The following is a 26,487-nucleotide window of genomic DNA, read 5'->3' on the forward strand; positions in this document are numbered from 1 at the left end:
AATAACTTATACTTTTTCTTATCCTATAACGTTTGAATTCTTGGTAAAATTGCTGTGTGTGTGATTTCATTTTATTTATTTTTTACACCATCAAGCTGAATTTCTACATTGACATTGTCAAGCATTCCTACTGCCCCCTATCTGCGATTGGTCAGTAAAACAGGTAGCCCCGCCCCAAACTCACACCATTGGTTGATCCAGTTGCTGCTGGGTTGGGCCACTGCCAACAAACAACAAAGCTTTTTACAGTCTTCATGAATTCAACAATAGCTTACTGTGCACAAAAAGTACAGTATTTTAACGGCACAAAAGTATCACACGTCTGCTTTAATGTAGTGCCATATACAATTGTGGATTATTAAGATGTAAAACTAGAGGTCGGACAATGAAGCACAACGCACACACACAAAGTATATGGATTCAACCTTGGAGCACATTCAAGCATGAGGATATTTTACTGCGTAACATTTTACCAAAGGAACGTCACATTCGGTTCAGAGAGAGACACCGGGTCTTTCATTGTTATTCATGTATTAATTTATGCACTGGTAGTGAGCGAATAGGGCTGTAATATGCAGATGAGTTAGTGTTTCATGATGGAAATTTTCCGGTTGGCTGCTCCGGGTGGCTGCAGTTAATGATAAAGTATGGCAGGACGACAGGAACAGAGGGTGAAAGAGACAGAGAGAGGGGGAAGTAGTATTTATTACTAAAAAAAATCACAGCGGCATTAACATCATCAACATCATGGCTGTTGTCATCAGTCTCCTCATCACTGTCATCATCGTCATCTGTGTTTTAAATCACAGGGGCATAATGTGTCCTGTCAGCAACTCTGCCAATTATTCCCTAAACCGACAGTGAACAAATCACAATTGTTTTCTCACACCACTCTATTACACGTTACCGTTCATCAGTGTGTATGCAGTGGAGTTTGTGTGCGAGTGTCTTTCTTGACATTGAATTATTTTCCCCATTATACATGGCTGTTCTCATGTTGTAGCTGCGCAACAACTCTTTTCATGCAGATGAAGAGGAAGGACAGAATGTTGAGAAGGCTAAAGGTTCTGAGCGCGTGTTTTATTCGGCAGCGCTCGACTGAGCGAGACTTTGCTTGGGGTGATGTCTGTAGCGTGTAATTAGGATTTCATCATTTCTCTCATTCAGGCGAAAAATGGCACAGTCTGGATTTACACTCACACACTAAGAGAATAAACATTACAGTCTTGTGTACAGCACGATTCTAGTCTTCCTCTCTGTTTCTGATGCCGTCTATCACACACACTCAACTCACACTGTTATTCTCAGTGTGGTTAAACCCCATTGGCTGGTCAGGGGAATGGATGTCCTAATCCCTTTATCAGACCAAACAGATGCTGCCCCAGAACAAAGAGGGGTCCAGTGCGAGTGTGTGTGCTTGTGTGTGACATTGAGCACAGGTCACTGGAGTGTATGTGTTTGACTCAGGCTAATATGCTGCTGTGAAATATTCAGGTTTTACATTCTCAGCAAATCACTTCAGATTCATTGTGACACTCATATTATGGGGAGTTCATTTGAATGTTGCAGAAAGGATTTGAATTCCCATAGACACTGAACACACAATTCGTCATGTTTTATTTAGTAACATTATTTAAATAAATGTTTTTTATCATTATAATTAGTTTTTATGTCTATTTATTTTGTTATATTATTTTTTATAATATTGTGTACACTTTTTACTGCATCATAAACATGTTTTTGAAAGTCGCGTCAAGACATTTTGTTTTTAATGTTTATGCTCACCGAGGCTACATTTATTCAGTCAAAAATACAGTAGTGTGAAATATTATATTTTTTATACGTTTTTATATTTGAATATATTTTAAAATGTAATTTTATTCCTGTGATGTCACAGCTGAATTTTCAGCTTAATTACTCCAGTCTTCAGTGTCACACAATCCTTCAGAAATTATTCTATGATGATGATTTGATGCTCAAAAAAACCCATTCCTTGTTATAGAAAGTTGAAAAGAACAGCATTAATTTGAAAAAGAAATCTTCATATCTTTAAATTTCTAATATACAGTATATGTTTTATATTTATGTCATATATAATGTAATGTTATTTAATTTTTTAAATATTTTTATTTACATCTCTACACTGATCAAAATATTACCTTCTAGTAGAAGTTGCTTATTGTCATAATATCGTCATTTTGATTTATCTTGACATGTTTGTGTATGCTGTTTGTGTTGGGTTTTGAATATGTTATTGTAGTGTGAGTTAGGGTCTGTGCTGCGTGTACGTGTGTGTTCAGTGTTTAGTTGTTTATGTGTGTCTTGGTGTCAGGGAGTGTTTGTGTTGTGTGTGTTTTTCCTCTGTCAACTCTTGTCAGTGTCAGATCTCTTCAATGCTCTGATGGGCAGTGACAGGCCAGCACAGGAAATGATGTGCAGGAAGCAACCTCAAGCTCCATATGACACTATGTTGGCAGACAGCCTAATGTGTGTGCTTCTGTGTGTTGCATATATCTCTCAGCATCTAATCAAAGTAGGGTAATGTTGCGCATGACTGTGATAAATCTCCCTCACTCCCTCACTCCCTCACTCACACACAAACACACACACACACACACACACACACACACACACACACACACACACACACACACACACACACACACACACACACACACACACACACACACAAATAGTCTTTTCAGAAGTTAAAGAAATAGTTCACTGAAAAATGATAATGCTGTCATCATTTACTCACCTTCATGCCGTGCCAAACCTGTATGACCTTCTCTTTCTTTCTTAAACACAAGAGAAATTCTCAAAAACAAATGGCTTATAGCACGATTGCAAGAGTCATTCCTTTGCTCGACCTTTACTCATTTTTTCCTCTGCTTTATGGACTTCTTTTTACTGGTTTTCCAGTCTCTCTTTCTCTCGCTCTCTCCTTCTCTTTCCCAGGTGCTTAAGACTCAAACTCCATTCTTTTCCATTCTCTCCCTAAATACACATATGTATTCGCTCTCTTTGTCCTCCCCCCAGCCCCTGTCATTATTCCATAGTGTCATGCAGCGGGAGCGCCAACAGTTGTGGGATGTTGTTTGCTTTAGGTTGTAAGCCTTTTTGTACTTCGATTTTCCAGGTTAAGTGTGTGAAAACTCTTTCTCTCACGCATATTCATATTGCTAGTGGCATTAAATTTTTGTTCAAAATCTACGTTGACTTAATTACAGCAAATGTTTTGCATTCATTGATTGCTAATTCAAATCTACACAAATCTCTTCATGTATGTATCTTATAATAATAATAAAATCATGCAAATAAAGGAAATAATCTGCATAGAGCTCTTTATATATTAAAGTCCCTCTGTGGTGAAATTCATGCAGTGTTTTTAATTTGCTTTTAAGGAAAACCATGTGCAAATTCATAAGTCAACACCATTGGTGAGGATTTTCCACTTAAAACTGCAGTGAACCAAATACTGTCTAAAAAACCCAGTTTGAAATCGCTGGTGTTTCTGACATCACAAACTACCTATCAGGTCAACATGTGATCGTCAACGAGTGGAACTCTTAGCTGGTGTGAGTGAGTGGAGGAATGCAATATGCAATAATTTGCATATTCATGGAACGGCGTATACTAAATGAGGCAAAGATGTAGAGTTATGTTCAAGCTATTTTAAGGCAAGAATTTTTTGAAGGAAAAATTGTTTAAATGTGTAATTTTGGTGATCAAAGATAAAATTATTGACTACTGGGTAACTTTACGGTATTTTTAATGTACTGCTCTAAATAGGCACTTGTTATCATGATAGTAAATTTGTCTCATAATATAATTTATATAAAAAACATAAATAGATCGATACAACAACAACAAAAATCCATGCAAACAGATGCATTCAATTTCAGATGCTTCAATTTGAACTGGTAAACGGCAGTAAAAAAATAAATAAAAACAGCGAGTCCGGCTTTATCATTCCCTAAGCAAAATGGGATCTTATCAACCTCGAAAATCTCAAGCTGCTTGAATGTTTCTCTCTCTTGACTTAATCAGCAGTTTTTCTGTTTGACAGTCCGTGTTATCAGTCAGATTCGCTTGGACCTGTGCAAGTGTTGAGGCAGATGGAGGAGGCTAGCATTACCAAGCAGTGAGACGCTAGCATGTGCTCGTAGCAGCCATTTGGAATAAAGGTGCAAGTAAATTATGAAAGGAAGCAAGATAACAAAGACTAGCTGACAGCAGTAGAACCCTTTGAAATTAAATGCTCACTGTATTTTAAGTATTGGCAAAAGCGCCTGTATGGCGTTTGTATGTTTTTCAATGGTTCTGAATGATGGGATTGATTGGCAGGCTGCTTTATTTACATCAGCTATGTTTTCAGCTGAAAGGATTTTCACTGAGCGCTACGCTAAGGTCATGATACTGCTCTGAATGTCTGTCTGCAGCTGTAATAGACTCTTAACTCTACTGGAGGAGTAAATCACTTCCTCCTACACCTGCCCATCACCTCTTGTAATACGCCCTACTGCACTCTGGGAAACTGAAGGCTTGAAGACTAATTGCTGAATTATTCAAATTATTCAGGAACAGTTTTGACTTTTGAGAACTTTTGACAAGTACTCAATGTTCTCTACATTTTGCTCATGCAATTGTGTGGCCAGAGGTCTTGAGACATTTTTTTGAATGTGGTTTTCGTTTAAAGGCATAGTTTGTAATTATTTGATTACCCTTGTGTCGTTCCAAATCTGAATGCTTTAAAAAAAAATCTGTGAAACACAAAAAATAATTTCTACAGAATATTTCCATATTTCCAATGGAACTACAAAACACTATTAGAACACGATAAAAACCTGATAATCTATATTCTGATTCTTCTCAAGTCATGCACGTCCGTTATAGTTCACAAACTATTTGTGTGTATTCCATGGGAAAAAATTACAATACATTTTGAAACAACTTGAGAGTGAGTAAATAATGACGAACTGTTCTTTTATCTAAACTGAGAGATGAAAATGCTAATTTGATGCTCTTAAAGAGGCCAAATCATTTATTTGATTGTATTAGATTGTTCTCTTACTTGAGCACACTGACAAATACTAATCTGTGTGTGTGTGTGTGTGTGTGTGTGTGTGTGTGTGTGTGTGTGTGTGTGTGTGTGTGTGTGTGTGTGTGTGTGTGTGTGTGTGTGTGTGTGTGTGTGTGTGTGTGTGTGTGTGTGTGTGTGTGTGTGTGTGTGTGTGTGGATGGATGGCGGAAGTATTTTGGCAGGAAGAGGGCACAGCTGTCTCTGCTGTCACCACTAATGTCTCAGAGCTTAAGGCTGAGAAAACTGAAACACATACACATATCCACACAGAACCGGCATACATCGGATCACTGTTTGTGCTATGTCTACAATATTACGTAATATGCTGTGCGAGAGGAGTCATGGTCACAGTACATACCTGGAAGCAAAGATGATGCATGAAGTTAATTTCAGGGATTTAATTGTATGTTAAAGAAAAAAAAGGAATTGAATAATCTGTACAAAGATGAAGAGCACCTCTTTTCTTTCTTTGTCAAATACAGCCCAGTCCACTCTCCAGTACAGACACAAAGACCTCCAGGGGAAACTCTAGCTGGGAGAGGTGTTTACGGCACCAGTGGGGGGTCCAAATGCCCCAGAGCACTGATGGAGATATCATGCTGTAATAATACCAGCCATCAGATTTATTGAAAAACTAAAGACATATTTTGTAATGTGAATATGGTCTAAAATATTTCCAGAAAAATTTCCTGTTCGGTTTCTGTTCTCTCTCAATCATTCACAGAATAAACTGGTTAATTTTTTTCTGATCAGGCAGGTGGTTGACGGTTCACTGTTTGTGCTCACAAAGTTCTATATCAAAGTATGTCAGTTATGCAGAACAGGGAGTGAAATGTTCTTACAAGATGAAGTTTGAGTTTTCTTAGGGTTGTTCTGTGGAGAGTGGTTGATTTGAGATGGGAGAATGTCCACAGTAACTGAAAAGATGTGACATGAGTTGTATGTCCGAATTTGCAGTATTTATAAAACAGTAGGCAAAGGGTTTTTGTACAGTGCATTTTCGACGGAGCATCCCATGAGTCCAGGGAGAGTTTTAAATGTTGGTGAAGCAACCTGACTGTCATTGTGTCACATGATAGTGGCAACATGAACTAAGAACAATACTTCTAAAGCATTTATTAGTTAATATTAATTTCAACATTTACTAATTATTAAAATCAAAGTTTGTATTTGTTAACATTAGTTAATGCATTGTGAACAAACAAAGAACAGCTGGATTTGTATTAACTAACATTAACAAAGATGAATAAATACTGTAACAAATGGATTGCTCATTGTTAGTTCATGTTAGTTAATAAATTAACCAATGTTAACTTATAAACCTTTTTGAAAAGTGTTACCATTTAAAGTGATAGACTGCTTATAAGAAAAAGAACGGTATCGTGCTTTTGTGTGGACGCTAATAGTTATTGTAGTGATCTTTACAGTTATCGTTCTTGGTGTGAACAGGCCTTAACTGTCCGGTTTTTGTCTGAAACAATTAAATGATTGTGGTATGCAATATCCCACTAGATATGTAATACAAAATAAACATAATTTTTGCTTCATAATTGGCTATGGTTTAGTTCTAATCCCAGTAAATGTATCATTGAGAGTCTGCTAAATTATCTAGAATCATTGGAGGTCGAAAAATACCACCCCCCTTCAGAGACGCACACAGAATTATTTAGTCGAAATCAAGGACCATGAAAGGAGAAAATAGCACCAGCTAATTTCCCCATCTGTGCCGTTCGTTCAGGTTAAGCGGCAGGCAGCAAAAAGAGCGAGAGAGAGAAGGTGGTGGGGGAGTAGATGGGGGTAAAAGACTGTCGATCATACTCTCTCCCTCCTCCTCCTCCTCCTCCTCCTCCTCGTCGAGGGCGCGCAGATCAGCGGAGCACTGCGCGCGTGTGTAACGTTCCTTCTGACACATCAACTCTAAGACCAGAAACAAGAGTGAGACTCATCGAAGAGTGAGAAATCTGAAGGGAAAAGTCACATATCGAACTGTCGGAGAATATTTATAAACCCTTCTGATATTCCTGCGCTGATTTTTTTTGTCTTTTGGCTGGTTTCTTTTTGGAAACCAGGATATTTTTCCACAACATGCTTATCGGTAAGTCAGTTCCAATAGAGATTATTGTATTTGTGTTCGTGACATATTCTGTATAATAAGTCTTTAAATGTGGTAATAGTGTCACGGTTGTTCTGCGTTAAAGATGCCTCTCGTGCCCAAAGTCTTTGCTCTAGTATGCGCACTGACCACCGGCACGCGCAACGCTTTTTAGTCGAGGTGTTGGCTCGTGTTGCTTAATCAATACGAAATTAAAACAAAAACTTCACAAGAAATATAAGGCAGATGATGTAGAATTTTCTAGAAGCCGAGAAGCTCCAGAAGTGAGTGTGTGAGATCTTTGATTGTGTGTGTGTGTGTGTGTGGCAGATTTGGTTGCACGAGACGCTGGCGGATGCGCGTGCGACTGTCATACGCATGCCATCAAACGGCCTTTAGTGTGATGGTTAGCAGCTTAACAAGTGACGTTTGGTCCAGTCAACACCTGTAAAAGCCTGGTCTTTTAACAACTAAAATATTTTTGGACCTGCAATCCCGGTTTAATTAGTAGCAGGTGCCATGGTCCTCAAAACATACGTTTCCCTCCACAGTTAATCTATGTAGAGCGAGAGACCGATGCACAAAGACCAAAAAAAATATGAGCGAACGAGAGATGATAAAGAGAATGCTGTGTAAGTTTTGTTCATCTCGTGACACGGCCGAGCGCATTGGAATGGCATTAAAAAAACTTTCTCTCTCTCTCTCTCTCTCTCTCTCTCTCTCTCTCTCTCTCTCTCTCTCTCTCTCTCTTCCCGCTTACTCATTGGTCCTGCAGCGAGGTAGCTACTACAGCAATGCAGAAATTATTAAAAAAATTTAATTTACGCATCGTGAAAATATTTTATGAACAAACATGCGTTTAAAAAAAATAAAACGACTTGATACGATGCCATTTATTCGCCGCCACTATTAAATTATGTAGGCTATAAAACGTATCTTATTTTAAGATGTTTTTCTTTTTAATTCATGTAACAACAAAAAAACAGTTTTCTGCTTAAATAATTTATTCTTTAAAATCCTCCTTTAAAGGGCATTTTGAATCTCAAAGCACCTGGTCTTCCTCACAAGAGCTCAAAGCAGCGGAGCGGAAAATTAAAAATGATAAAGGATTGATCCTGCACGCGCTGGAAATGCTTTATCAATAACGTAGCTCATTTAAGGAAATCGTTGGAGTTTTCTATTTTTCTTAGCTCATGAATTTCGTTGGGATCGAAGTCATTTGTTTACGCATTTCATCAAGGTGCCTTTTCATTTTTGGGGTTTCCCCTTTTCGTTGTTTGTGATTTAATTGTTTTTAATAAACTGTGTGCTTTATATAGATTTATTTGTAATATTTTAAAAAAATCGTTTATTTTTTATTGTCTTTTGTACATGTTATTTTTGTTTTTATTTGTAAAAAATGTGTTCTTATTCTATTGGAGTTATTTTTTTTCTACATTGAACATATAACTTGCATATAATTGCTGTGTCTTAACATTTTTGTTGTAATTGTAATTTTTAATTCTAGAATCCATCATTTAGGTTTTTGTGAGCGAGGCTTTTGTAAATATTAATGCAAGGAAGCAGGAAATATTTAAATGTCCCTCTCACCTCCTTTCTCTCATTATTAACTAGATACCAATGCCCTTTCCGCTTAGCAACACAGACAAAAAGACACACAGATGTTACACAGCTAAACAAAGTTACACTGAAACCACAAAGCTGTTTAAATAAAGACTCTCAGATTAAATCCAAGGAAATGGGGGGTGGGGGGGGGGAAAGCTGCACCATGAAATGGCACCAGCTTTCACTCACAGTTCGTCTGAAATCAGCACTTATAGACGATCAGCTTCAAGTGGATGTGTCTGTATGTAAATAATCCATCACCTACTCTCAGGCGTGAATTATCTGTGAATGTAGCTCAGGTTATGGGGACAAAGGTCATGCCCTTGACATTCTTTAACAGTCTGTAGCAATATACATTTGATTTAAATTACATGCATTGTCTATACCTTGACCATCACTTCTTAGTGTTAGCATGACAGGTCAGTATTTTATATCTGTGCTTTTGGCATCCGATTCTTAAAAACATTTTTTTTTACAGGTCAGAATGCTTTGCATCAATCAGCTGCTAATTAAAATCGTATCTGTCTGTCTCTGTCTCGAACATTCTCCTCTGTAATTATGGAGGTGTACGAATGCGAGTGTGCGCTTCTCTCTGGGCCGAAGTCGCACCGTGATCATTGGATTTTTTGGCTGTGTTTTCTTAACCCCCCTCTCACTGTCATGGTTTCTGTTGTCGTGGCAGCGCCCCAGCCTGTGTGTTTGTAAGTGTGGGGAATGCGGTAATACCATCCTTTAAGCGAATGCTCTTTGCCAGCCGCATATTACTACCACACTCTCTAGGAAGGCCCTACTGAAACACTGCAAACTCAATTCAAGACATTTTATTCACAAATATTGTTTTTATTAGAAAAATATTTGCAGTATGAAAATATAAAAAGGTTTGAAAAAGAGTCATTTGATGTTCCTAAAGGTCTGGTTATGAGGAAAAATGTTAAAATAAATGGTCGAATTTATTTTTTAATAGCCTAATTGCTGTGATATTTCTCTGCCATTATACTCACATTGTTTACAGTTTTTGATAGTAAGGTTGTTTACAGTGAAGATCTAATATTGAATGTGATGTCATGTCTTTATATAGTAATTTTTAGTGACTTTGAACATGGCTCATCCAATCAGATTTTAGAGTTTGAATTATGCAGTTTTTTGATAGAGTTTTGATCCAAATTCTTGCACCATTCTTTAAAGACTGCGTTTCTATGTAAGTATGCCGTTGCTTCCCTCATCAAAATCAGCACCTTTGAAATTCCGACACTGTCACCTTTACGTTTTATGGTCTTTTTACATTTTGGCTTTCAGCATATATTTACCACCCCGCAATTTATCAGTCGATGAACACACAATGTAGAGCACTGATATGCGTCATGGTAAACTGACATCCAGAGCAAACTAAAAGCCGCGTTTCTTTCTTGGTTTGCGTTTTTCGGCTCGCCGGAGCCTCTTCTTCGGTAATGGAGGTTATATTCAACTCATCTATTTAGTGACGCAGTGAGTGAGTGTACGTCTGCTCCCTGTAGAACATCGAATGAGTGACGGGGCAAGTCATTAAAGTGAAATGACAGCATGGGCTTGATTGGCCTGTCAGTTCGTCTGATGTGCTTGTGGGTAAGTGTGTGTGTGTGTGTGTCACAATGACAAGAGGGTAAGGCATATGCTCTCAGCAGGGGTTACGAGACGAAAAATGACCCTCTATCAATGTATGTATGTGAATGTTTATCAGGACAGGCTGTGAGTGTGTATGTACAAACGAGGCGCTGAGCTGTTGTTCTAAACACGGACTCATACGGCACTTGACTTCATGACCCGGATAGAGAGACAAAGAGATGCAGGATGAAACAGGGATTTAACTCGAAATGGAAGAATTTTCTCTCTCTCTCTCTCTCTCTCTCTCTCTCTGATTAGAGTGTGACAATCTTTGAAGCAGCTCAGTGCTGCTGCAAACCACCCATAATCTTTCTACCCACACAACTTGCCTTTCTTTAGCTTCAGTCTCTCTCTCTCTCACTCTCTTTCTCTCTCTCTGTCTGTCTCGCTGAGTAAATACCTTCTATTCCAGTTCCTTTATGAGGAAGCTGATGATAAGGAATGTCTTTCATCCACAGTAGATCGGCTTCTTCCATCCCAGCTTAAGAGAATGTGTGTGTGTGTGTGTGTGTGTGTGTGTGTGTGTGTGTGTGTGTGTGTGTGTGTGTGTGTGTGTGTGTGTACGCCCTTGTGCACACAGTGATTTTAGGATTAAGTTTTTCCTGTACCCCAACCACAACAATAGTGTCTGTTTGTGTAAGTTTTTGTGTGTTTGCCATGTCTAGACTCTAAAGAGCTGCAGTAATGGAGTGGTTAGAGATTCAGCTTTGACTTGCTAGAATGACCATCACGTTTTAAGATGAAGTGGCAGTTAAACATTGAATTAACCATTTAAAACGGCATGAAACAGCAACTGCAATGCATTTAACGAAATATATGGCGCAAAATAATGAAGGGAGGAGTTTGTTTTTACGGATTGAATTTAATTGGATTGCTGTTGTAAGGTAATGATGTTATTGGTTCATTGTTCCTGTGGTCTTGGCTACATCAGCAGAAAGGAATAGCAGTTTTATAGGTCTTTTTGAATAATGTGATGAATCATGACATGTATTTATTTTTTACACTACTGTTGAAAGGTTTGGGGTTGATAATGTTTTTAAAAGAAGTCTCTTATGCTCAGCGAGGCTGCATTTATTTGATCAAAATACAGTAAAAACAGTAATATTGTGAAATATTATTGCAATTTCAAATAACATTTTTATATATTTTAAAATTAGATTTATTTCTGTGATGTCAAAGCTGAATTTTCATCATCATTACTCCAGTCTTCAGTGTCACATGATCCTTTAGAAATCATTCTAATATGCTGATTTGCTGCTTCAAGAATAATTTCTGATAATTATCAATGTTGATTGTGCTGCTTAAAATTTTTGTGTAAACTCTGATACAAATTTTTTTTCAGGATTCTTTGATGAATAGAAAGTTCAATAGAACAGCATTTACTTGAAAGAGAACTTTTTTTGTAATATTATAAATGTATTTAATTCTCTTTTGATCAGTTTAATGCATAAACTGCATACCTTTAAATCCCATTTAATTTAATGTTGTTTTAAGATCTAAATTTAAAGTCAGCACGAAATAGCATTTGCAATCTATTTTACTTCCAGAGTGCAATGTATTGAATTTACGCATGATACTGACAGTTTAAAAAAAATGTAGGACGAGATCTTTTTTTTTTTTTTTTGTCCATCAGGAATTGATCGCACCCTGTAAAGTTGATGTTGCACACCAGAATAAAGTAAGACCTGAAACCTGAAAGCAAGTTTGCAGTCATTTGTGGAGAAGAAGCAATGTCCCAGGAATCATATTTATTTGAGCCTCTTGCTACTGGGGCTCGAGATGGTAGATGGGACATGAAGGCTAAAGGTCAAGTACTCCCTCGAGAGCATCTATAATTTGCTATTATTGCTGTAGCCTTTATTGCATTAATGTTAATCTAATTGTAACCATTCAATTACTGTGTTAACTATTGGCAAGATTTTACAAAGGATGCATTTCCCATTACAGCAGCCTAAAAGGGTGCTTATATAGCTATTGTGCTATATTGGTTAACATTATTAATTTTATAATCTTTTCAGAAGTGAAAAATGTTTTGTCTTAATTTATATGTATCTTGATAAAACATAATGAATAGCCTACCAGTTTGTCCCTTTAAAAAAACACAAACTGGTAAATTAAGCCAAAAAAAAGTGCATTATAAAAAAAAATAGGGCAATTTTATTTCATGCTGACTCTATATATGATTTCAGCAGTTTTTTCTTTTTTTAATAATAAAAGCAAGCAGATTTTACGTGTTGTAATGTCAGATTGTCATCCCAGTGGCATCGAGCTGTTTACATTGATATTGACAAATTAAGAGACGTTGCTGCCAGTAGTTCTTTGTCACCTTGTCAGTTCTTTCTCCCTCACACATGCACAAACACAAGTGAGCAAGTCCTCACCACAGCACCAAATCATTTATCCTCTCGCATCTTCTCTGCAGTGGGAGCCATTTTGGTGCCACAGTTTCGTTGTAGTTGGGCAACAGAGTTACCGCAGGACCAGCTTGAGCCAGCATAGCAAAAATAGTACCTTCCATCTCCATCCTCTAGGCCAACTGGCCTTTTTGGTTCCTCCCGTCGCTTGCGGGAAAGTGACTTTGACGTCCGGCCACTGTTATCTATGCTTTGCCTTGACTCATAGTGATCATGGAGGTCATTAAGGGCAGCAAGAGGTCTATCTCTGTTAACTGTTAACCCCTACTGGATAAGACAGCGGTGCCAGTGTTTTGTAAAGGCCTTTTACAGGGGTGTTGAGTCTGACCAGTTCTCCTTGAGTGCTAATAGCCCACGTATGCTCATTGTGCACAGACACATATGCGCACACAGAAGGATCAAAAAGTGGAAGGGCAGGGTTGATTGGGGGTAATTTGGGGATTTTGGAAGGGCAGCTATTTCGACTACAAATGTCCCTGGAGAGAGAACGAGGGGAGGAGGGGGAGGGGGAGGGAACAACAGCTATAAAGTTCACACTCTGTCGTGTGCACGCACACACACAGCATTGTTTTGTTGTGTTGGCCACATTGCTACATTGGTGCACTGTGGGATGCTGGAGGTGTGTGCGGTGGCCTAGAAAAAGCATCGCACCCGTGGCTCCGGACAGGAGGGAGAGGGGGGTCTGAAGAGGTAATTCTGTCTTTAGGCTCCTTCAAAGAAGGTCAATACTGCCCATGGGCCTCTCCTCTCCTCTCCTCTCCCCATCATTAGCTCAACCTCACGTCATTCTAAACCCATTTGGGTTTCTTTCTTCTGTGGAAAACAAAATTAGATGTTTTGAAGAATGTTCACGCTGCTCTTTTATCATATAATTCTATCATAACTGGGAAAAAATGAAAAGTACACTTTAATACATTCCTGAAACTAAATTAAAATAAAATGGTTGTCAATTTAATATTAGTTTTTGATACATGGTATTGTAAAACGTAAAATGTGAAAATGCCACTTGATGGCAATTACACTAGATTGTGCTGAGAAATGTAAAGCTGTGAAACATTTTTAAATGTAAACTACATACACTACTGTTTAAATGTTTGGTTCAGTAAGATTTTTTTTATTATTTTATTATAAGTTATTTTGAACCTTCTATTGATAAAGTAATCTTGAAAAAAATGTATTATGGTTTCCACAAAAAATATTTGACAGAACAACTGTTTTCAAGATTTATGATAAAAAAAATAATAATAGTAATAAGTAAATCATCATATTGTCTCACACTGAAGACTTGGATTAATGATGCTGAAAATTCAGCTTTGCCATCACATGAATAAATTACATTTTGAAATATATTAAAATAGACTTAGATATTCTATTAAAATAGAAAAATATTTCACAGTATTACTGTTTTTAGTATATTTTTTCAGAAATTAATACAGCCTTGCTGTAATTTTCTGTCTCTTTGGGTATTGATTTTATCTTTCACTGAATAAAAAAAAAGCAGTGGGAACATTCTTTAAAATGTCTCCTTTAATATTTCACAGAGAAAAATCCTACAGGAAATGTGATTTCTGGTTGAACTAACCCTTAAAGGGTTAATTGGTTAGCTTTACAAAGTCTGTTCTCTTTAGAAGCATGACTAACAAAAGTAATTAGTCAGCTAGTCACTTAGGATGTAGTCTAGTTTAATGTCTGGTTTAAGTCAGCTAAGCCCATAAGCCTCTTAGTCTGGAGATGGCTTGATTGGCTTAGTTTTGGATCTGATACAACTGATAAAGATTGGCCGGTGCTAGTTATGCAACCAAATATGATATTATCAGTGTTTGATGTGTTTAAATGCGTGTATATGAGAGAGAGAGAAAATAATTTGACCGCTTAGATCTGTCCGAGTCTCTGTTACAAGGAAGGTCATTTCACTTAGCGTGGTGGGGAACATATTCCCTCTGAGTTACAGCAAGGCTACAGAAGAATAGAGAGGGTGAAAAGGAAACTCTGATGTTGAGTGTGTGTGAGAATGCGAGAGACAGCATCTTCTATCTCTAGTGAGCATTGTATTGGCTCTGATGCGCTCTGTCTGCCCAAATCTACTGCCTGAAGGTGAAGTCAATGCATCACCTTGACAGCGCGCGTGTGTGTGTGTGTGTGTGTGTGTGTGTGTGTGTGTGTGTGTGTGTGTGTGTGTGTGTGTGTGTGTGTGTGTGTGTGTGTGTGTGTGTGTGTGTGTGTGTGAGTGTGAATGTACACACTTATGCATGTGTGTTTCTGTACATCTATGTACATGTTTAACCTTCATGTTCATGAGATTGACATTTGCTGTTTTTGTGTTCAAGGTCCCAGAGGTGATGTAGCCTACATATAAAATATGAAAACATTTCCAATTTGCCTTATTTTCAGATCTTCATATTCTTGTGCTGTATGTTCCTCTGACCCCACCATTAACAAAATGTTGACTGTTATACTGTAGGGGGCGCGATTACGAATCTTCTGAAAGAGTACAGAATCTCCAGGTCAAAACACAGACAGAGAAGAAGCAGAAACAAGTGATAGAAGCATTGCTTCCGCACATGTAAGCTAACGCAATCATCAAGCATTAAACATCATATAAATCAAAACTGCCTAATGTTACTGAATGAAATTTCGAACCCATGAAGGGTAGGATGGTGCAAGCTTTAGGGGTGTTGATGGACGTGATCTACTACATTTATGTTTTGGTCATGATTCTGAATTCGATCCCGACGTAATCTTTGACAAAAACTAGATTTTCTCAGCTTTTGTTCAAAATGTTTTTTTTTTTTTATGAAACTGATCCACATTCAATTGTTGATAATAAAAAAAAGAATGCATGAAGCTAGAATGATTTTTTTTTATATACATTTGTATGTTCAGATATTCATACAACAAAATGTTCTGGGGGCCACGAAATATTTGGTGAAAATAATCATCATCACTAGGCCCGGGTGATAAAGCAGATATTCACATTGATTTTGCTGGTGATGTTTGTGTATATAAGGATAATTTAAATGCAATTTAATGATTGAACAGTGAATTTGTGCAAGTCGATCAGTGAAGTGATGAATAATTTGATTCATTTTGTTATCCCTCAAAAATTGCCTAAAAATCAAGTAAATGTTTTTTAGTTATAATATAATGGAGTCCAAAGGTCTGAGATCACATTGGATATCTTAAAATTAATTAAAATTAAAAAAGTTTTATACTCTGATCATGCAAATTCCTTTGTACAAGAGGTTGGATGTACTTCTATTGAAGCACAGCCTTTTACTTAAATTGTTATGCAGATAAAATAATTTACAATGAAATGAATTGTATCAAATTCATTTCCTCTATTGGTCTCGGATTACAAAAAAAAAGTGGGGGAAAATGACCCTTTATGCCATTTTAGATGAGATGCGCATTGAGATATTAATTAAATGTCATCTAAAGACTGAAAAATATTAAAAAGCAGTTTTTTTTTGTTATATCACCCAGCCCTAATCATACCACTGTAATTTTACTCATTTATGCTAAAAAGGCAATGGCTTTTTTAGCATTCAGTACGTTCCCCCTGTTTCAAAAGAGAGAGAGAGATCGGGACAGAGGAGAGAACAGAGGAGAAAGAACAGAGAGATGAACAGATAAGAGTGAAATGAATGTCATAAGTGTTACGCTTTGTGCGGTTCTTCAGTTAAATCACCAAAAGGCTGTTTAATAAGTCGACATGTCTTCAGTTAGCAGAGGGACCGCGGGGACCGTTTATAGCAGCGCGCGGTTGATGTCACGAGGGGGAGGACGGTAAATGAAGTCTCACAGATGTGCTTGTGTAGATTAATGTCTTCATTGAGCTGCCATTATTTGGCATGACGCATGAGGCTTATTTAAAACAATTACAGACCACTGCTGCCAAATTCAGCTCCCAACTCATTAGCCAGGATCTCTGATAAAATGCGAAAGCAGACTAAAAAAAACCACATTCACACGCAGGAAATAGGGCGAGTGGGAAGGGACATTTCAATGACATTACGTCCTTCAAGAGATGCTGCATCTATTTAACCGATAAATAGATATGCAAAAAGATAAAAACTGAACACCTGCTTACTAATGAACCACAATGTTGTTCGAGAGATAGACGGTGAGCGACAGAAAGCGATGGGTACAGATACATAGTAATAACTATATGTTTAGCCCTCTGTCTTTGCGACGCATTTTCCGCCAGATATTCGCCATACATTTGCATTTATGTTCACGCTCTTAGCAGGCACATCCTTAGAGAAGCACTGTACAGGTTGAATAATAAGATTTTAAAAGCACTTTTCCTTATCACGCTGCTGCAGTCTCCTTCTGCATTAACATCAAGCACGTCTAATCTCTCTCGCTAAGTCTGGGGGTGGGTATATACGTTGTGTTTTTCTTCAGTAAGGTGTTTAATCATTTAATAAGTGAGGTTTATTTTGAGGCTACAGCCCTTAAGTGGCTACTGATACAGGAAATGACTTCATTTAAACAGGAAATGAACTCCACTAAGCTTCTGTCACTCCACATCACTATATAAGTGGCTCGGATTGAACACTCATTTTCTATGTGTTGAGTTGTCTGTGTGTTAAAAGAGACAGGCAGACAGAAAGAGAGAATGAAGGGGTGGATGGAGTTTTTTCATGCATGTATATGAAATTTTAAGATGGCACTTGTTTTGCCTCTTTTTATTTAACGCAAGGAAGTTCATTTATTTTAGGGGTGGCTAATGTTTCCAAGTGTGTCCAAATATATTGGGTTCCTGGGTATAGTATATAATCTGTATATTTAAAGAAAGAAAAAGAAAAGAAAAAAATCTGAAATGTACATTGAAATTTTATGAAAATTATTTTTGTATTCTAATCTAATTTAATTGTAAAATTAATAATAATATTAATAATAAGACTAGGAATGCTTAATTTACAATTATATTATATTATAATACAATTATATTATTATCAAAACTATTTAAATTTGTGTATGTGTATACTGTATATATGTGTATATATATATATATATATATATGCACAGTATTTTGAGACTTTAGTCATACTTAATGTATTAAATTAAATAAATGTGAAAATAATAAGCTATTCATTTGAATGTAATTATTATAAAATTAAAAATGTGAATTGAAGTGTAATTAATAATTTTAAGAAATAAGTAGAAAGAAGATTATTTTCCATAATCAATAGTGCTTAATGATAATGATTGTATATTGACTGTAATAAATTACATGCCTGTTCTAATTTGACAGTTTTTAATAGTGTTTTTTTTAATAACTCTATAGTACGAAAAGAGCAAAAATCTTTTTAAAGAACTTTGTCTTATCAGTGTAACAACTGCACAGCCTTTGGCAAGATTTTGCTGTCGCAATCAGCCCCGCTCTCTCCTAGCGCGTGCACACACACGCACACACACGGTGTGATTGAGATAAGAAAACAGCATGCGCTCTCCCTTTGCATATATTCACCCTGCAGTCATGACGCTCAAATAAGAACACACTTCCTCGCTATTTCCCATCCATTTCCTCGTGTTTTTGTCCTCATCTGCATGGCTTTTTCTTTTCCATGTGCTGCTGTGGTTTACAGAAGTGTGACAGATACTTTAATTTTATATTTATGTCCTGCTCTTTATCAACTTGAAATTTGCAATCGTGTACCAAACCTCTCACCCTCCCTTCCTTCAGCCTGACTCTCTGGGGGAAAAAGAAAAAAGGAGTAATTTATCACTGTGCAGCCTCAGGGTGTTCACACACACACACACACACACACACACACACACACACACACACACACACACACACACACACACAGAAGCCTTAGGCTTTATTGTTCCTTTGTGGCAGATGGGTTGCCCGCTTTGCACCATTGGTTTTGATGATGTTCTCCCTCTCAGTCACTCTCTCTGGAATGCACACGCTTACACACCTACTGAAGAGACTTTATTTGACAGTATGGCACATAAAATGTGTTTTTGGGGCCATATGGTCAGCAGTTATTGAATGGACAATAAGTTAGGAAACTCCATATAAAGAGTTATTTCCTCTGACATAATGCTTTTTTTGTGAGTTATGGTTGTTTCAGGATGATTTTTATTTTAATGACAGTGCTAATTTTGTGTTGATTTTATTTTCAATTATAAGTAGAATTTATGATGTTAATAATGATTCAAAGACATTAAATGTTATTTTGACACGCGGCGCTCTGCACTTGAAGCTCCTAGTCACGCTCAAGAGCTTTGCCTTCTGATCTTATCATTTAATCACGTCGTTTATTGCCTCCTTCGGGCTCGCTAACACTTTTTTTCTATTCTGATTCAGTAGCAGCCTATACAGGTTACATTAGCAGTACCTTCACACCGCACGCAACACAAACAAATAATATCCACCTGCCTTGTTTAATTCACAAACAAACTCTCTCTGCAGAATTCTGACTGAACACAGCTGAAGAGAAAGCATAACATTATGCTATTCAACTCTGTATTAAAGTTTAAGTTGCAGTTGTTACAAAGTTGAGATTGTTGGAGGCACTTTAACAGCATTTTTACAATATATATATATATATATATCCCGCCAAATGCGGATGTATTTCACCACTGTGGCGGGTTCAATTTTATATACTGTATAATATACATTTTTCAATTATAGTCTTTTAAAACAGCATCTGAAATAATAAACTAAGTGCAATGTAGTGTGGTCAAAAATCTAGGTTTTTCGATACATATCGATACTGAAATATCGGAAACTTCGCTTCTAATAGATCCCTGTTGCGCCGACGTCACAATTACGTCACGGCATTAGCTGGAGGGAAAACAAAGTGAAAAATGGAGGTGGCCAATACAAACCAGCACAGATTCAGCTACATATTAAGGTTCTTAAATTATTATTATTTTTATTAAATGTCATCTTGTTGTGTTTCTGGGTGCAAGAATCACCTACAGCAGGGTTCGGCAAGTAAGTTTGGCTTTGGGCCAAAATTTATTTTGCCACTAGATGGTGGGCCAGGACATAGTCAAAGGATAATTTAAGAAATGAATTGATGAAAATTCCAACTAGAATTGCCTGTGACAGACTGTTACAGTGTCTATTGGAACTGGTAGTGAGCTGTTACTCTGTGCTAAATCCTGTAGTAGGACAGTCATTAGCAAAAAGCCACATTTGTGTGGCGGTGTCCGGGTTTTACACTGGATAAATTAATGAGAAATGCACATTTTATATGGATTACATAAGCAGAGAGTAGTCGGTTTCTTTTCGTTTTGAATTGTTTTGTTTAAAATTAGACATTTCAAGCTTTCTATATATATTTCTCATGTCTGTGAGGCAGCTTAAACGCTGAGTTTCGGTTCATTTATGAGACGAGCTCCAGTTCACGAGCAATGCAATCGCGCCGCTGCCTCCACGTCCAGATTATATTGTCTGCTATATTTCCTTCTTATTAAATCCAGACAATTGGTTGTTGAAACATTGATTAAAATTAAGATGCAATTTATACAAAACGAAATTCACTTTTTAAATAGGCTTTCTACAAAACAAAACTTAATGAAGTGGTCAAAATCATGTCTGACCCACATGTCTCCCGATATATTGCGGCATCTTGCAACACATCCCGCCTTGCTAAAACACACATGTGGGTGATGCGGAATGGATAGAAATAACTAAAAAAATAAAAGAGGACTTCAATAAGCCCATTAATGGCATTTTTGAGTCATGCTCTTAACGAAATATGTTTTATTTCCTCTTTCCATATTGTGATTAATAAATGTATCATTTTAATTTGCTTGTTACACAATGGAGCCTAACTTATTGTAATAATTATTTGACGTAGCCTACTTTTAAATTTAGGATTATTCCTTGGTTTGCATTTTTTAAAATTGTTTGCGTGTTGTAGGTACACTATTACGCCGTGTGCAGAGTGATGTTAACATTTAAGCTAGCTGGTGAGAGAAAATGGCATTATCAAAGAGTCTAAAGAGGAAAGTTGACAGCGAAAATAGCCATACAAAGAAGAATGAAAAGACAACTATGCGTTCATCCTACCTTCTGTAGTTTTGTAAATGCAAAGCCGGTGTGTCTTATCTGCAATGAAGTTGTAATTTCACGACGGCTATTTTAGAGGTGTGTGTCTAACGATCCACAGACTCTTTTGAATGTCTTCCAGAACTTTTCAAATTAAAAGCTCTCAATTCATCTAAAAATAAAACATTGCTGCATAAACCTTCTCGTACTTTTATTTTGAAGGCAAAATCATTAAAGACGAAGTGATTGTGAGCAACTGTTGCTGTCATGACAGATCTGTTTCAGAACCAGCTGCTATCAAAATAATCTTGCTGCGGCGCGGGCCAGATATTATCGCCTGTTGCCGACCCCTGACCTACAGGATCCAATTTGAAATTTTATTGCATAATGTTCCCTAAATTATTGTGATTATTTGTGAATCAGCTATGATTGTATACATTGTTGTGATTGATTGTCAGAGACTTTTTTAAGAACCTAATAAGAAATAATATCAAATACATAGTTAATTAATATTATTTTAATACATAAAAAATATTTTTATTTCTAGAAAATATTCACATCACTAAAATTGCACTGTAATAATGTAACTCTTTACATTTTCATTTTCTGGCCTTGGTGCCGGACAGGCCACAAGTCAAGACCATTCATCACACAGTTATAGGCATCTAAAGATTTATATGCCCTCAGTTTGTCTTTACACTCGGTTTCTCTATCAGGTAGGTGTAGAAGGCAGGCCACTCAACCGAGGTAACGTTAATCCTGTCAGATCGTCCATCCATTGACTGAGCGTGTATGGGTCGCCCAATCTTGTTCCGTCCGTTAAAATTTACTTTTGCAAATAACAATCGCGGTCCTGGAAAGTGAGTGACCTTGCACATTAAGATAAAATCAGATTTTCTCCCGTCACTGTTAAAAAACAAGCTAACAAAACTTGCAAACTAGCGTTAGTGAAGCGGCCAGAGGGATCTTTCTGCCTCCACATAAGCTCCGCCCACATAAAAACGTCATCATGTTTACCAACTGAAAAGGGGTTAACTGTATACTAATTTTTCCGCAGAAGAGATCCACGATGCCAGCAGCGCTTTCTTGCTCTCTCATCTCTCTGACAGCGAGTTGACACACAACCCTGCCTCCCCTCACTCACTCGTTTCATTTGCTCCGGATGAATATTGTTGGTGTAACAGGGCTTGAATTTCGACATGGGATTGCGCATATTGTGCATAATTTTACTTATTCCCGCAGATTTTGTGCTCACACCCCAGGTGCGTACAAATAAAGCCGGATGTCAGTGCTTAAACAGTCAGATACACACAAAATAATGTCAAAATGCCGGTCTTGGCGAGTATTCACGTAAACACAGTCATTTGTGTTGAGAAAGAAAACGTGTAACAGTATAACGGTCTTAAAGTGCAGCTCCCTAATACCTACTGCCAAATTATGAGATAATATTAATAATATCTATGTTGACTGGCTAGTAACTTTGGAAAACCACTAAAATATTACATAACATGTGTTTGCTAAATATATCCTATAGGCACATCAACTTATTCCAAGTATGTCCAGTATGTCCTGCTTTTTAATGTGGCTGAGGCTGAATGACTCCGTGTCGGCCCCTTCTGGATCCAAGCAGAGAAGATAAGACGTTATTAAAAGAGGCTCTTGTTTTCAATAGCGAATAGTCCATCTTAATGAACAGGAAAGACGCTCATTCAACATTTTTTTTTTGTCATGCTTTGCACCTCTCTCTCCATTCATTTGGTAATTTATCAGCTAGGTAGATAATATGGAACTGAAAGAATCTTGTGTGTATAATATTACATATGTAGATTTTTCAGAGAATACATTACAGATATTCTATGTTGATTTGAACATAAATGTAGATCAGTCAAGGTCAGGTCCAAAAGACCCTAAAGGGGGCTCATTTATAATGCTACAAAAGATTTCTTTTTCAAATAAATGCTGCTCTTCAAACGTTCATCAAAAAATCCTGAAAAAAAATACAACGCCTCCATTTCCAACTAGTAATAATAAGAAGAAATGTTTCTTTATCAACAAATCATCATATTATAATGATTTTTAAAGGATCCTGTGAAACATTTCTTATTATTATCATTTATCAATGTTGAAAACAGTTCCAGTGCTAATTAATATTTTTGTGGAAACCATGATACATTTTTACAGGATTCTTTGATGAATAGACCGCTTAAATGCATTTATTTGAAATAGAAACCTTTTATAACATTATAAATGTATTTAATTGAATGCATTCTTGCTGAATAAAAATATTATTTAAAAAAAAATCTTACTGAACCCAAACTTTTGAAAGGTAGTGTATACAGTGGGGCCCTGGTGAGATGCTTCTATTTAGCATTTTATTATAAATCAACATAACAATTGCAGAGAAAGATTACATTGAAGAAAATAACAAATACCAGGATGTCTTAGTATTTAGTTTGTCCTCTTTTGCTTTAATGACAGCAGCACTTGAGCTGCATGAACTCCACATGTTTGTGTCAAACGTGATTATCATATTCTCTAGCATGATTTGAGATGATCTAAGGAGAATTTAGACTTTAGAACTGAGACTTTATTGGAAGCAAGAACATCTGAATCGTCTATACAAAGATTTATATGATCAATGTCAAAAATGTACTTCTTTTGATTACTTTGTTTAAAATATTTCTTTCTTCATTTTACAGCAGAACACTTTTTTCCCGCCAAAATCGTAACATTTATTTTGACCCTACTGCACTTGTTTTTCACTATGTTTGAATGTGAATGTGTATGAGTGTGCGTGTTTTCGGAGTTTGGATAAAGGCATTGCCGACATCCCTCTTTCTATTTACATAACGCACAAGCCTACAGCATCTACCACACACACAACCTAAGCTCAGTGTCACACACACACACACACACACACACACACACACACACACACACACACACACACACACAAACCCTGTAGCAGCAAACCCTGCCTGAGTCCATCTTGAGACAAAACGGAGGGTGACAGGCATGTGCGTGTGTGTTTGTGTGTATGCACGTGTATATCCTGTTTTGTGTGTGTGTGTGTGTGTGTGTGTGTGTGTGTGTGATGCGAGAGAATCTGACAAAGAGAGAGCTAAATCCTGTGCTGTTTGGGACGAGTACATAATGTTTAGCTGCAAAGTGCACATCGGACCTCACTGGAGCCCTTTTTAAAAGCAAACATAAATTCATTTTAGGCCTGATCTGTCCACTAGAACCAGCTCAGACGGTGTTTAGACCACCTGGGGAACTGATCAGATGGATATAGGACAGTTTAAAAACTAGGTGGATTTATAAATTGATGATGACAAAGTATATTAGTGGCAGACCAATATATCAGCTAAGATAATTATGAGCCAACAATCAATTCCCCATTTAGGGAGTATCAGCATTTGCTAGTCAAAAGTTTTTTTTTTTTGTGAATCAATTTTGAGTAAATATCATATTCTCATATAAAAAAAAGCTTAATATTTATTATTTAACTATATTACAATATATATAATATTTAGATGTATATAAATATAGTTTTATAAAAAAAAATGGAAATTAATACTTTTAAATAGCAAGGATTAATTTAATTGATCAAAAGTGACAATAAAGACATATATAATATCACAAAAGATTTCTATTTTAATTAGATGCTGTTCTTTTAAAATTTCTATTCATCAAGACATCCTGAAAAAACGTTTTAGGATTTCCACAAAAATATCAAATATATTAATTTATATATTTATATATATATATATATATATATATATATATATATATATATATAATATTAATTTCTTCATCTCAATATTTTGCTGGCTTTTTATATTGAACAGTACTTCAGGTCCCCTTCTGCTTTTTCTAAATGTTCAATATAAATAAGTGTTAACTTAATATACTGTATATTTTGGCATTATATAATCCCATTAATCATCCTAAAACACAACCACTAAAATTGGTCGACCGCTAAAGCATATACCTGTAAGATGGAATGACAGAGGGATATATAATAAAAGAGGGATGGATGTTGATTATACTGTAGCTGTGGAAATGCAAATAGAGAAACCAAGTGGGCTTAATTGTTAATTATGTGTAAGCGGTTCTAAATCTCATTTGCTGGTATCAGGGGATTGACTATTGGCTGCATTCAGATACAGTGGGAGAACACGAGTCCTAACGCTACATGACAGAAAGCATCTCGGTCTGCGCCTTTCCATTTCTCAGCCCTGTCCAATGCCTCCTTCTTTGAAAGAAATCAAAATAAATCAATAAATCAATAATCTGCAGTCAGATGCGCTCTCTCATTCTGTAAGGCCGCACAAAAAACACATTCCAATCAAATCCTTCCTCTGCACCAGATTATCAAAACCGTCCACGAACAATAATCAGGACTCACTCCCAAATCTCTTCAATTCACTCTCCCTCTCTTTCTTTCCATCTCTCTCTGATCTGCATGTCTCTCTCTTTCGGTCCTTCCCTACATCATTTTTTTCTCTCTGTTCCCTTCAAGAGAACAATCCTAAAGGACGACTATGCTAGTTTTTATTAGACGTAACAGTGCATGAAGAACATAATGAGAGAGGAAATGATGGAATGATTGTAAGCTCCACTGAAGCCACGTGTCATAGGGATAGAAACAAGCTAAATTAATTAGCTTGCAGCAGAAAGACCCTTCCAGAGAACTGAGGTCACACAACACTGACCTTTAAAACCAGGAGATCTGATTGGCTGATGATCCAAGCGTAACACGGTGAGCATAATGAGCAAAGATTTTATCAATTAAGGATCAGAGAGTGAAAAGAGTGCTATTCTGTCCCCCATCGTGTGTGTGTGTGTGTGTGTGTGTGTGTGTGTGTGTGTGTGTGTGTGTGTGTGTGTGTGTGTGTGTGTGTGTGTGTGTGTGTGTGTGTGTGTGTGTGTGTGTGTGTGTGTGTGTGTATTCATTTTACAGTTCACCAGCCAGCTTACATGAAATCAAGTACGTAATTAGGGGTCTCTGGCAGAGTGCGTGTGTTGGTGTGTGCGTGTCCAAACTCACATGAGAGAGAATAATAATGGCTTATGAAACATCATGATGTGTTCACTCATGCTGAATTGAATCTACCCAGAAATCTCAATTTAATGAAGTGCGTTTATGAGTGTACGTGAACGTACAAATGTGCCAGTCTCAAAATAATAGTTTGAATATGTGTGCACCCCAAATAGCCAGTCACAAATCATTTATGGTGTGCCAGGTGATGTACACTATCATTTTATATTTTTGAAAGAAATGTCGTATGCTCAGCAAGGCTGCATTTATTTGATCAGAAATACAATAAAAGCAGTAATATTGTAAAATAGTATTGTAATTGATAATGTAATTTTTTTCAATGTAACCTTTCTCTGCAATTGTTATGTTGATTTATAATAAAATGCAAAATAATAGCATCTCACCAGGGCCCCACTGTACACACTACCTTTCAAAAGTTTGGGTTTAGTAAGATTTTTTCAGCAAGAATGCATTAAATTAAATTAGGATCACATGACACTGAAGACCGGAGTAATGACGCTGAAAATTCAGCTTTGCCAAACATTTTTAAATATATTACAAATTGAAAACAGTCAAACGAGTTCAGTC

At 36.8% G+C, this 26,487-nt stretch overlaps 1 protein-coding gene across 7 annotated transcripts in view; it reads left to right on the plus strand.

Annotated features, from left to right (window-relative positions):
* The window catches only part of znf385c (zinc finger protein 385C), a 126,938-nt gene that overhangs the window by 47,864 nt on the left and 52,587 nt on the right, over positions 1-26,487 (plus strand). Inside the window, exon 1 of one of the 7 annotated variants that reach the window (XM_077212409.1) lies at positions 6,930-7,178. The exons of 5 other annotated variants lie outside the window; for them this stretch is intronic. In XM_077212409.1, coding sequence (XP_077068524.1) covers positions 7,169-7,178 — 10 coding nt within the window. In that variant the 5' untranslated portion in view covers positions 6,930-7,168. Of the gene's footprint in view, positions 1-6,929; positions 7,179-26,487 lie in introns of those variants that run through there. One more of the 7 variants, XM_077212411.1, reaches the window with a different exon arrangement.

This window comes from Siphateles boraxobius, unplaced genomic scaffold, assembly GCF_051911475.1.
Source record: "Siphateles boraxobius isolate OS27281-9 unplaced genomic scaffold, OSU_SipBor_1 66, whole genome shotgun sequence".
Lineage (NCBI taxonomy): Eukaryota > Metazoa > Chordata > Actinopteri > Cypriniformes > Leuciscidae > Siphateles > Siphateles boraxobius.